The sequence below is a fragment of the Amia ocellicauda genome, chromosome 22 (assembly GCF_036373705.1).
Source record: "Amia ocellicauda isolate fAmiCal2 chromosome 22, fAmiCal2.hap1, whole genome shotgun sequence".
NCBI classification, from domain to species: Eukaryota; Metazoa; Chordata; class Actinopteri; order Amiiformes; family Amiidae; genus Amia; species Amia ocellicauda.
Genome location: NC_089871.1, coordinates 13961612 through 13975261, shown reverse-complemented (window position 1 = coordinate 13975261; position 13650 = coordinate 13961612). Strand labels below are relative to the sequence as shown.

The 13650-nt window shown below is 42.1% G+C and overlaps 1 protein-coding gene across 2 annotated transcripts in view; it reads left to right on the top strand.

Moving 5' to 3' along the window:
- The first annotated feature begins 1774 nt into the window (after window positions 1-1774).
- Window positions 1775-13650, top strand: part of stk11 (serine/threonine kinase 11) — a 39186-nt gene continuing 27310 nt past the window's right edge. The window contains exons 1-3 of one of the 2 annotated variants that reach the window (XM_066695326.1): window positions 1775-2191; window positions 2734-3803; window positions 12942-13025. In XM_066695326.1, the coding sequence (XP_066551423.1) occupies window positions 3526-3803; window positions 12942-13025 (362 nt within the window). In that variant the 5' untranslated portion in view covers window positions 1775-2191; window positions 2734-3525. Of the gene's footprint in view, window positions 2192-2733; window positions 3804-4200; window positions 4462-12941; window positions 13026-13650 lie in introns of those variants that run through there. The other variant, XM_066695327.1, reaches the window with a different exon arrangement.

Below are 13650 nucleotides of genomic sequence, written 5' to 3'. Positions count from 1 at the left end.
ACATTTTATGTGTTTACCGTGGCTGAAGGAGGGTATAGGGAACTGTGTATAAACATCATTATATATCTGTAGTCTTCCCTGGCGTATGAGTGCACAGATGTGAATGATCAACACTACAACTCTGTCATCGCATGGTAGCAGGAGGAGTTACAGACTAATTAAACTGGCTTGAGTACAATTCGACAGATGCCTGGTTTTGTATGTAAGATAACAGTGCACTGGAAAATGGCAAAATTCAAGGAATGCAACCGTTGGCAGCAAGAACATTAAAATAAGTGTTAGAGGTTGCGTTTCAGAAACTCTCACGTTCACTCATTCTCACATGCATTTCAGACACAGAGCTGAAAGGCGCTATAGTTTACATTTTTCACCTACTTCTGTACCCGCTGAGGATACCACTGTCTGTCTGTGACTCTCACTCCCCGAACTCGGGACACTGTGATTGAGCAAGTTCGAGCTCACTAAATACACTTTGATTTGTCATTTTATTTCTGTGAAAATAAGTACATGAAGATCAGTAAGAATACAAAAATCTTGGCTTAAGCAACAAAAGATCTTGGGAAAGAGATGGAAACACACACACAGAGGGAGCCAAGAAGCAGTAAAATGATTAATAATGCATTTGGACATACTATTCTTGAGGTACTGAATTATCCCTACCAGGACAAAGCACTCTAATAAACAATTCCAGTGGCAAACATGTACTAATTCACTTATCATAATGTTGTTAATATTCAAAGTATATTTTAAAAGTATCATGGTAAATACATGGTCATATTCATATACAATTACACACAATTGAAATGCAACTGCACAGTGTGTAGCATGGGGCTGCTTCACACCAATCTGTGCTCTGTGCGACAAAGGTACAAGCATTTATTTATTTGACAAGCTGCAAATGACACAGTAAGAGTGAAAGCAAATCCAATATATTTTGCTCTATGACCAGGCTGGTATGGCAGTCGTATTGTATGCGTCAGGAATCAGTCAATAGCAATGTCATTGGTTTTACCTTGGGAATCCCTGTGCAATAACGTGTACAGCAATGCAGCATGTGAATCTAATGTAAAAATCATATCTCACACAATGCATCAGTTGTGATTTGTAATGCCAATAGCACGGCTATGCCATTTTTGTATTTGTCATACAGGCTACTTACTCAAGTTACAGTTATGTGGCTTAGTACTACTGATGTGACATAAAAATAACGTACTGCGTATTACTGCGAAGCCAGAGTGTGACAGTAGTAGCTTTCAATTTGATCTTCCTCTATGCTGCCAATATTCCCTGGCAAAAGTTATTGCTCTTACTGAGTGGTGGAGCACTGCTGTGGGAAACGACATTCAGATGTATGTATCTGATGCAATATGATAAAAACCGGTCACAGTAATTGCTGTATGGGAATCCCGTCTACGCCATTGCACTTTGGAGGTGCATGCCTTGCCAATGAATGACACCGACTTGCAGCCAATAGGCGGGCGCTTTCGTGTGAGACGGAACTGGGTCCCGCAGAAGAGCATCCCGTAAAATAATACAAAGATGATGAAAAGGCAGAACTGGTTGTAACTGACATGCGAGCCTGACTGGCTCCGGCCAAACGAAACACAATCCAGCAGCACCACTTCCACCATCAAGGTAAAGGAAAATAGCTTTGATTGACGCCTGCGGGAGCCAACCAGTGGAGAGCGACAACGCGAGGAGCCAATGGGAGAGCACGCTGCCGGGGGCGACGTTGACGTGCCGACGTGAGGGTTGGCGTTTGAGGCTGGAGTAAGGGGGGGAGGTAAACAAGATGGCGGCAGCCTGACAGCAGCTGCAGTAAAGGGATAAAACCTCTCGTCTTCACGCCGACAACCGACACACGCCAGGGGGAAGAAAAAGGAGAAGAAACCCGAGCAGACCCACAGGCTACCTCTCTGCAGTGCGAGCCGGGGATATTAGCGAGAGGAAGTGAGCCATATCGACCTGTCTTTATTAGAGGCTGGATAGCGTACCCGTACTTCTAATTCGCTTCAACTGTACTTGACACCGTGTGTGATGATACCGGACTAGTGCTGCAGTTTGCAGGTCCTGGCGAGAAGAGAGACACTTTGGGGGAAGAAATTGAGCCAGTAACGGCGTTTGGAAATACAGCAGTTAAATAGTAAATAAAGCCAAGGCGGAGCGGGTCCGTTGTCTCTATCGTGTGCAGGTAAGAAGGTGGGCTTTCATTAATAGAAACAGGTACATTGTGATCATCGAGTAATATAATAACCGAGAGATGTGGGACGCACCGTGTTTGCAAAGGGCAGGCGTTCAAATATCATGTGCACAGCTTTGACACCGAGAAAGCAATGTGTGTGTTTCCATCCTGCTAGTTAAATGAACTGATCGCTGATAACATGCGACAGATTGTTTATGTGTGTGTTTCTGTGGAGTAAGAGCCGTGCAAATACGGAAATCGTGCATTTTCTTTCAAGTATAGTCGGGTAAGGGCGATGGAGAGGAAAACCAGACGCATTTTCAGTGTTTGCAGGCTCTCACGATGTCGATGCACGTTTTCTAGCTTCAGATGATGCTATAGATTATTTTTTCCCCCTACACAACCCATACGCAATGTGCAATTGCGACTACACTAGCATGTACACACATATATTAGTCTAGATCAACTCCAAGAACTCGAGTTCATCTGTGTTGTTGTTGGTTGCAATCAATACATCTGTATCGATGGATATATATTGTTTTCCATTACAGATATCCAAGTGTGGAGCCAAGACCGTGATTTATAGGAGCCGGCATTAACTCTTTGTTGGTGTGCTGAAAATCTTAAGGACATGAAATCGGGGGGAGACATTGGCGTGCCCTCGTTTTTAAAATAGTTTTTAAGCAATACCAAAGAAGAAAATCCCGTGTTGAGTAAAAACCAAAATAGTATTTGCCACTTGGGTGGAAAAATAAAATAAGGTTGAGGCACTGATGCACACTCCACGGATTAAATGGACGTCTGGTACCGTGAGGTAGAATTTGAACCAAAAACATCAACCAGCACCATCCTCTGCGCTGCTTTCTTGTGGGCTGAGGATACGATCACACCTTGAGATGCCCAGGACTGAAACTGATGGATTGTAATCTGAGGAGTGGACCACAAATCACTTGAACTGAAAAGCTCCCTTTAATAAACTGAAATTAAACCCCATTGCCTCCCAAGGATTTTTCCTGCTCTGGTTCCTTCTCTACGACTCGCATTGTCCGAGCCTTGGGAAGGAGAATAATACACACTATGCTTGAAGTGTAGGCATATCCTTACAGTTGGGTTTCCCTAGAGGAGACTGCCAGACCAGGTGACGGTGGTCCTTCTTTTGTTTGCGATTGTTTTGTTTCTATTTTCCACCGGGTACAGTCTTCTTACGTTCCCCCAACCCAAGAAGAAGAAGAAACCATAAATAAAACCCCTCCGACTCCCCTCCCCCACCCCCCACCCCCCATCCCCTTCATCCCTCGACCCCTCTCTCTCCCCCCCAACCCCCAGCTCTCAAGGTTGCAAAGATGAGTGTGGATGAACATCTAGACTACCTGCCGGACCATGAGCTGATGAGCATGGACACCTTCATCCACCGCATTGATTCCACCGAGGTGATCTACCAGCCGCGCCGCAAGCGGGCCAAGCTCATCGGCAAGTACCTGATGGGAGACCTGCTGGGCGAGGGCTCCTATGGCAAGGTCAAGGAGATGCTGGATTCTGAGACGCTCTGCAGGAGGGCGGTGAAGATCCTCAAAAAGAAGAAGCTGAGGAGAATACCCAACGGGGAGGCCAACGTCAAGAAGTAAGTGATGTGAAACTGTCCCCCTTTTTATGCATGTATGTTTTGCAACCTATATCAACATCACAGGTGTTATTTTGTCATTTTCTGTTAGCCAATCAACACCTTGCATGTTATTGTTGCTTTGTTTTCTTTGCCAAATGAATCCAGTTTTATGGAAAACCGATCGGAAAATAAAAGCAGGGCAGGAGGCAAAACGACATGCCTAGATTACTTGTGGCCACGTTGCCTTGACGACCATGCCACGGCATGTCATCCTAAATGCCTGTTTACAGAGGAGCGGTATCCTGGGTGGTCTTTGCCTTGTCATTGCGTCAATTGGCAATGAAGAATGTGATTAACGGGCGGTGTGGAGTTTAATTCATAACTCTCATTGCATCAGCAGGCAGTTCTGAACGGCGAACAGTCTGCAAAAGCCCGTGCAGTCGCAGATGGAGACGGTAGAAGGGAAGTTGTAATGAATGAGAGACTGTACGGAAGGCACAATACTGTTTGTGTCACAGGCAGAACCAGCTTATAAGGAGCTGGCAGAATCTGAGCTTTTCAGGGGCAGATATTGAAAACTAATGGGCAAATAAATGTTTCTCTTTTGGGCCAGGTTGACTGAGTCCAGAAGAGAAGTCGTATGCACCTGTAAATCCCACGCACTGGCTGCACCTAGGTTAGATAACTGCTTTAAAACCACTGCCAAATCCACCTCCAGAAAATTCATTGCCACAGACTTGATATTTATTCATAAAGTCCCATAGGCATCTATAAATACATGCATTCTATATTTGTAGTACAGCTTCCCAGCCTGCTCTAGTCCATGATGGAAGTTTTTCGAAAGGGTTTTCATTTAGCTTATTTTTCTATTGGAATTGATTGCATGGGAATCTAGTCACAACTTCAGTCGGTCAGTTTAGAAGACTTGAGTTCATAGCAGAGGGGGAGGGGGAATGACCGCTGTGTTGCTAAAGTGTTTTGTGGTTAATTGGAGCTGATGCTGCTTACGTAATGGCTACATTTACTGTAAGAATCTTTTGTTCCAACTTTCACTGCCAAGTAGCCTAAAAGTATGTATATCCATCTGTGTTTGTGTTTATACATCGGCTTCATAATGGTGCATCTGAATTGTAATGGAATGCTCCAAAACGTAGCTTTAGATTTGATCCACTCCTCCCCTTCCCTTGTTTCTTTAGTCCAGTTGATAGCCTCAACCCCGTAGATAAAATCATTAGGTAATTTCAGCTTCCTGGGTAACCGAAACATGCCTACATTCAAAGAGTTAAGTTGATAAAACTGATAGAAATTGATAGAAAAGAGCAATATTGCAAGTGAGAGGCTGCAGCACATGTGGCTGGTGAGCTGGTACAACTAGAAATTAAAACAACGTGCTTAAACAAATGGAACCACTGACGCCTGAATAATATGTCCAGCATTTCACAACTCATTTCCTTGATCTTTTGAAACAGTTCACTGGTCGTCCCCCTTCCTGCTTTTGCGTCGGGAAATCTGTGGCTTTGTTCAGTGTAGTCTGTTCAGTCCCAGCCAATGCAAGTCAATTGAGTCCAGTTATGGCCGCACCTGAATCTGCAACTGCAAGGCTGCTGTAAAACTTTAGAGTACTTGCATAATGTAATGCATCTGTGTTTAAAAAAATATACATTAAACCAAGCAAAACAAACAAAGGGGCAGGGGAAACAACGACAAAGGTTCGTCTTCCCATACTTCTGCAACTGATTGTTGAACTGAAGTTTATTTATTTTTCTTTTTAATCCTAAAAGGCCACCTGCTAACCATGGCCACCCAGAAGAGCCTGTTTAAATTCCCCACACAGCGATGTATTAACTGGGAAATTTTGCTGCCTGTTGACCTTGTTACAGTGGTGACTATATTCTTTAGTATCGGCATACGGAAGACACCCAGGGTCTGTGGACGTTCTTATAACCATGTGACATCTGTCCTCCCATTGTGGTTGTACTACCTATTCTACTGTACTCCCTGGCCCCCAAAGTCTATTGTAAGGTGACGCATTGTAAAGACCTAGGAGATGAATCGAAATAGACTGATTGTTGAGGCACTATACTATAACAAAAGTGCTAGTATGTGAGCAAGCTAGACGCTAATGGAGAGACTGATTGCTTTACTGCAGAATAAACCTTTGTTGTTCTTAAGCCATCTGCTCTCGTGTTTGGAAGGAACACACTGGTGGTGTGGAGGAGAGGGTGACAGCGGACTGGAATTTGTGTCTGCATGAAGCAACTGTGATTATTCAGATGGTGTTAACAGACTGAGGAGTTTAAAGATTAACGTCTTCAAGGCACAGTGTTCAGGATAACCTTTTACCTTGCCGGAGAGCACGGGTTGTGTTGCCCAAACTCAGGTGTTATTTCCTGGTGATGGTCAGCTGCAAAATTGTTACAATTAAAATTGCTCCACTCTTGATTGCATTTGGAGAAATAAATGCATAAACTCTCTCCAGCCATTCATTTGAATTCCTCCTAGTTAATCTTGTGTGAATGATCGGCTTTCGGCACCTCCACTGAAAACGTTTTCAGTTATAATGAACCTGTATGTATTTGTGTGTATGTATGTACAAAATTAAGTGGTTTACAAAATGGCATCCCTAGAGAGAGGACAGTGTCTGAATTTTATTTTGAAATCCTTGGAAAAAAGACCTATGGGGAGAAAAAAAAATTCTGCAAGATTGGCATATTTGCTTTTTATTCTGTGGAGGGAAGTTAAGGGAAAGGGGGTTGGGTACAGTTGTTGGAATACTTTTCCGATTTAAAATCTGAGTTGTTCAGCTCCAGCGAGCATTCTTAAAATGTTCTACGTAAGCATTGCCAAGTGTGTTTTTAATTTAGATTTAGGCAATGCAGAAAACAAACTAAAGATTTCTCGGTGCCTTAGTCATGAGATTGTTTGACTAGACGGATGTTCACGCACTATATAAGCACGTCCCTTTCAGCGAGTGCAGTGACTTTTTGTTTGTTTGTTTTGCACGGTTTGCCCTTCAGAGGTTTATTTTTTTTCCTTCGCTCCAGTGCGTGCCTACCTGTTTTGCAGGAGTGAGCTGTGGGTCTGTTTGTTTGTATTTGCCTTCGAGTTATAAGTCTGTGGTTGCCCATCCGTTCCCATTTAATCAGGCAGCTGCTCTGGTCTTCCAGAATATATGCTCCCAGATTCAAGATTAAGTGGGTAGGAGAATCCCATTTCTGATGCAAAGAATTCAGCGGTTAGGCCAGGTCTGTGTTATGCAGTCTCAGTCTGTGGGAATTTATGGTCTTTCGATTTTCCCTTGGCCTCCAATTACCTAATGGAACTGTTTTGCTTATTCAGGCCTTTTTCCACAAATGTATTTTTTATACATTTTACTTACTGAAATGCTATAACGGATGTTATTTCTTATGAATGTATTTTAGCAGTGTGATATAGATACGAGTCCATCCCTTAAACAAAATGTCACAGGTTTTGTATAGAGGATTTCATTAAATATTTAGTGTAATTCAGCTACAAACAGGATAATCATAGCAGGTACACACTTTCAAATGGCAAATGAAATGTCATGTAGGGCTTTTTATTTTAGAAGTCAGTCTGGTTGATGTTCTGCATGGGTCTGGGAAGAGAATATAAGTGATCTAAGGTTATAGCATAGTTTGAGCAACCCAATAATAGTTTGAGTACAGTAATCACTTAAAGTTCACCACTGAAGGCCAGCTGAGAAAATAGGTTAATGTGGCTGGTGTGATTTCCAATGCGTGTCAAGTATCCAAGCTTTGTTTGTTGTGGAGCAATGTTGAATATTAATGTTGTGGACTTGTGACCTACAGTGTTAGAACTAAAGATTGTTGAACATTATTAAGGCTGTGATTACTTTCAAGGGCTATGGAATTCATCCCTCTTAGAGATTTTTCTTTCTCTTTCTAAAAATTCAATTTCAGTCATTTGTGCTTTATCAGGGGGGGCTACCTTAAAAGAGCAGATGCATTTGTAATCACACAGCATAGTTTAATTAATATCTGGTGCAGTTGGGCCTGAAGCAGAAGCTAAAAATAGTACAGTGAACTTTTGTTAATATCAGACTTTATGCAGAGAATGTCATCTGCTTTTTTGCTGTGGATTGTATGTAGTGCATAGTTTGTGCTGCAGACCTGCCATCTATTTCTGCTTGTTACTGTGCCCTATGATGCCCTTTCTCCCTCCTGTCATTATAATGAATATCACTCCTTGCAGCTTAGAAAGTATTGTCACTTGGCGGTGTTGCAGGCTTCCATCGCAAAGACATGTAGCCCTGTTTAGGTTATGTTTCTGTCAAGGTATATTTTTGTTTTACTGGCACTGCATTGTCGAATGAAACGTTTAGAAACGGGTTACCAATCAAACCATGTAAAAGTGTGGCCTATGAACACTGCAACTTTGAGAAATGGTAAAGACGCTTATTTACACTGTTGTGATGGTCACATCGGACAGTCCTGGAACCGAGTTGCTGAAAAGTAATTTTTGCAGGGTTGGACTGGTCTTCATGACAGTTCTCTAACCTCTGTCTGGTTAGATGTTGAGATGATATTTGTTGTGCAGTACCTATTCAGTGTCTGCTCTTTTGGTTTGCCCTGCCCTGGCTACAAGCAGTCTTGGGATGCCTTGCACCATCCGGAGTGGAGCAGATTATTCATGAACTAAATTGCCAATTGTGAGATCTATAAAATAATCGTAAAAATCAACATGGCATGAAATCATCCTTGTGTTGTTACATTATTCATTTAATTAAATTCTATACCACAGTTTGCAAATGAATATTGCTTAAGATATCCTTAAAGTACAAATGGGAAATGGGTTTTCAAATATTCATTCAGTTGACATTGATTTGCTTGGATGACTAGTTAGGATTTGTGGCAGCTTTCAAAACATTCAGGGAGGTTGCCCTGAAGGTTTTATTTTAAATAAGTATATACAATAAATAGTACATCTTGTGGTGGTAGACATCCCTTCTATCAGACCCTTTAACAACATGCTAGACTTCTGCATTTGTGTGTCTGCAGCGTGTTGCCAGTCTCTCCTAATAAGGGCTCGGTTTAGGTTCACCCACACCGCAATTCATTCAGAATCTTTAACTGCATTCCTCACCGGAGCAGTGCAGCCAAAACTGGCTGGATTAAGGAGTGGCTGAGCTTTGGAAATAGTGGTGTTACGTAACTACACACCAGAGCCGGGCTTATACATATCTCTGGAATGTCGATCTTGTGTTTCGGAAAGCCAGACGTGACCCCCCGTGGCCTCGAAGCTTGGGAAACAGGGTCAGTAGAATGGACAGGAGGAATTCTGCTTCGGACTCTTGGGTGGCGTGATGCTGGGATCTTATCAGACGCCTTGGTTATCGAAGAAAGCAGTGCACATTGTATTCTGAATGTCAATGCAAGTCTGTTCTGTTGCTGTTTTATTTTTTAATAATTCTGTGGGGAGTTTTAAATGTAGCTCAGGAGGCATGCACAGTTCTGCAGTCTTGTGTGGGACCTGTATGGCTACGTTGTAGACTGTGATTAAACTGAAGTTTCGAATGCGTTTGAAGTCTAAAACAAACAGCTGTCGGGAACCACAAAAGACTGGATGTTTTTGCTTTTTGGTACTCTCAATTCCTGTTCTGATGCTTATCAGCGTTGTGAACAAAGGCATTCCAGGCAAAGGTCTTAATGTCCAGTGACTTTGAAAATTGCGGCGATTTGAAGGCTGGCGGAGCTTCTGATCTGCACTGTTAGAGGAGAAACACCTTATTTCACCCTACCCCTCCCTTTCCACCTCCACTGCTTTCTCTTGTTTATCAGTTTATCGCTGAGCCAGAAAGCTGCAGCCCTGCTGTGACTTGTTTTAATAAGACTGTGAAAGTCAAGCATTCGGGCTCTGGTAAATGACGATGTTTTAAACTGCTGTGTTTTATCCAGTGACTGTTTAAGTCTCCTTCCGGTGGACATATATCACATAAATGTCACCTTTCACTTGATGTTCAACTAAACATTTATTTTCATGCGGATTCCCAACCTACCCAGTACTGCCAACAAAATAACACCATTTCGGTCCAGTAACACCCCATTGGTTGGTTTCGCAGAGCTTGGTGAGCACTACTTTAGGACTACTCTACCTAAAATGACTGGGCTTAATTAAGAACTGACTTAATTAGAGCCACAGACAGAAGAGCCTACAGTTCCGCAACCCTTCCATGTATTCGAGTGAGAATAACTAAAAGCAAGCAAGTGCAGATTTAGATAAGGTTACAGATGACATTTATGGCAGTCTGTGGCGATGCCATAGCTGTCGTACGGGAATGCCCAGAAGTCATTAACTTTTTGGGGTATTTCAATAGTCATTCTCAACTTCGTAGTAAGTGTAGAGATGGGGAAATGCTACCAAAGAGTCCAGACAACCTTATTTATGTATGTATGCATTTGTTTGCCTACAGCAGGGCTTCCCAACCTTTTCCATTCCAAGGCCCACTTGATCAACATCATAAATCTCTGAGGCCCACTACCCACAAAATTCGAAAACTCATTTTTAAATACATTTAAAAACATTTGCATAATGTGTCAATGACGTCACATTAGCTAGTAAGTGTATAGAATTGAATGCAATTAATTTACAATTAATCCATGTAAACAAAATGAAACATCCCCTTGTAGTTTAAAATGTTTTATGTCGAACAGTAATTTTTATTTTTACAAGCACACCATTTATATATAGGTAGGCTATTGATTTAACTTGCATGAAACATGTTAACCTTCCAGTAAAAGCACTTTACTCTTAATAAACTGTATTTGTGGTGACGTATGCATGTTATCTTTAATTTGTATTTTATTCAATAGAGAAAATAGTGTTGGAAATAACTAATCGGTATTAAAATGGTGTAAAACCCCTGATGAATAAACCCTGGTGTTCAGTGACATTAAAAAAAAAACTATACTGAAAGTAAATATGAAAGACACTGGAACACAGTAACCTTAATAGCTGGGTTAACTAAAGAAAAAGACTCCCTTCTATAGTTTGTCAACATTAAATATTTTTCAGGATATAATAGTAGTAGTAATAATAATAACAATAATAATAATAATGGGTACATTGCAATGAACTTTGCACAATGGCAGATAAAGAAACAATAATGCAGAATAACACAGTGGTCCACATGCATGCTGATAGATGGGGGATAGTACTATTTCAGAAGAAAACAATAGTGAAATTATCAGTGTAATCGTACATTTTCAAAATACATTGTTTAAATTTAATCTGGTCCAATACCTGCTGACACAACGGTTTTTAACGTTGTTATTTTCCACAAATTTTATTTAAGTAATGGGCATTATACAAATCAAATGTCAATCGTAGTCTATCTACATTAACATCTGAAGTCAATGGCTGTATTTGAAACCGCATACTACCCATACTATACGTACTACATACCAACATTTTAGTAATGTTGAAATACAGCCAATTTCTATCAACAAGAAAAAAAAAATGTGATTGTCACGTGACAAACCTTCAAAACCTCCGAAGGTTCGTTCAGTCTCCAGACCTTCGAACCTTCCAAGACAGGCCTAATTATTATACAATTTTTTAAACAAAAAATGTATTCCTTTTTTAAAAGCATTTAAAAATGTTTGCAGCCCACCTGCAGTACCTCTACGGCCCACAGGTTGGGAATCACTGGCCTACAGGAATCGACAAACCATGTTTAATGCAGTTTGGCATTTCGTTATCTCCCTCTCGGATCCTAATTAAGTAAATACAGAATGGAAATGTGCCGAAGGTCCCCGTTATATAAGGCCACAGTGCAGCCTGACTCGCTCGCTGTACGTCAGCTTTTTCCAGCCTCGCACTGGTGTTCACATTCCTGACATACGCTGGGACTTCTCCGTCAGAGTACCGTCACATCTAAAGCCTCCAGCCTGCAGGATATGATGTCTAATAGACTTGTGTGTACATTTACATCTAATCTCCAGATTTATAACATTGCAGCATTGTGGTGGTCAAACGTGGCCGTTGCTAGGTGTCAGAATGAAGCTCCTTACACTGCCTGTGCCTTTAAATACTTGAGTCAAAGCAGAGGCAGAAGCAGTGTCTATTAGTTTCCATGTGTAGTGTGATCGTATTGTGAGTCTCGCTTGCTCTTTAAAGTCCTCAAGACAGGGGGGGGGGTGTTCCATACAGTTTGATGGCATTCCATGACTTCACGAGATCTGGTTGCACAAGTCTGATGTTGGAATAAGGGAATTTGCTCGATCCCTTTGTTACTGGGGTATGATTACACAAGGAGCTTCAGCCAATGTATAACTTGTATACAGCAAAGATATACACACAGGGTGTTGAGATACTATCTATACAGCATATAGTTTGACTGGGGTCAGGACCACAGGTTGATTGTGTGGCCAATGACAAAATAAAAGCAGTTTCTGCCTGAGGTTAATCCCACTGATCCTCCTGACCGGACCTACTGGGTTCTGTTTTTTGTTTTGGTTTGTTTGTTTTGCCTTTTGAAACTTTGAAGGTTAAAATTATAAATCCCAGAGCAAAGACCACTTGGGTATTACTGCCGGGAACAGGTTTGTTGGAGAATAGCTGGCTGACATGGGGTGAGGAGAAACCACTCAACGATACGCCCTCAGTGCCAGCATGAACTCTCAAACAAGGCCTAGCAGGTGTCGTGTATGAGTGGGCAGTCTTTATTAGTGCACTAACAAGCCCCTCTGGACACTGTGTGGCCCCTGGTGCAGGCATGATGTGCATGCTTTGTCTGCAGCAGAAGATGTGTTTCTGCACTTCTCTCTCTGCTGATGGTGTTTGTACAGTGCAGTAATGCTGCAGTCAGTGCTCCTACCTGCCCTGGGGGTAGAGGTCACTGGCTTTGTATGCAAGAACGTGTGCATGGCCTCATGGGTCTGACAAGGAGAGAGCAGTGGAGAGACATGTCTCGATGTTCAAGCCAATGAGTTTCATGCACATAGATGGGCTAAAAACAGAAATAAATACCTGGTACTTGTGTTGGTGGCTCCCTCTGCTGGCCAGATAGTGGAAAATTCTTCTGCTTTCATGTTAATCCTGTACTAAGCATTTCACTTGAATAGCTATCTTTTTTTGTATAAATATATTGTTTAACTTTTTTCTTTTTCTTTTTAGAGAGATTCAGCTGCTACGAAGACTACGGCACAAAAATGTGATCCAGTTGGTAGATGTGTTATACAATGAAGAGAAACAGAAAATATATCCTTTATAAGAAGGGGATGGTCCACTTCTGGTGACGTTTGTTGGTGTAAAGGAAGGCATAGGGGAAATGGTTCCATGTCATTTGTGTGTAGAGCATGAGCCCAGCCTAGGCGTAGGGCTGGTAAGGGGGCAGGGCAGCTTTGGGAAGCATTGAAGATGTTCCAGGTAAGCCAACTGGGAAGAAGTTGGCGGGGAAAAATGTGTTCAGAGGTCATCCGTGATTTCTTCGCCGTCCTATGTATGACAGCTGTGCGCTGCGATGTCTAGAGTGCCTTCCACCGAAAACCCAATGGGAAAGCTCTGCATTCATGGTAGTAGGTCCATGTTTGTGGTCAGAGGACGCCCTCCCATCCTCCCACACCCTTTAGCCCTATTGATCAGATGTGTCCTCTCAAGTGAGGAGAGGCAGAGTGGGGTGACACCGTGCTGAATGGTTTCCAGTCCGTTGAACACTGTGCAATACACAAGGGTAGTGACCGCAGTCAACACACACAACTTTTTAAAACGTTTTATTTTAGTTGACTATGAGATGGAGTAACCTTTTGTTGTAAAGTCTGCAGCATATTTGTTTGCTCTGACAATGCAGTATGTGTTATATACACACACAAATAAGTGTTAGTTT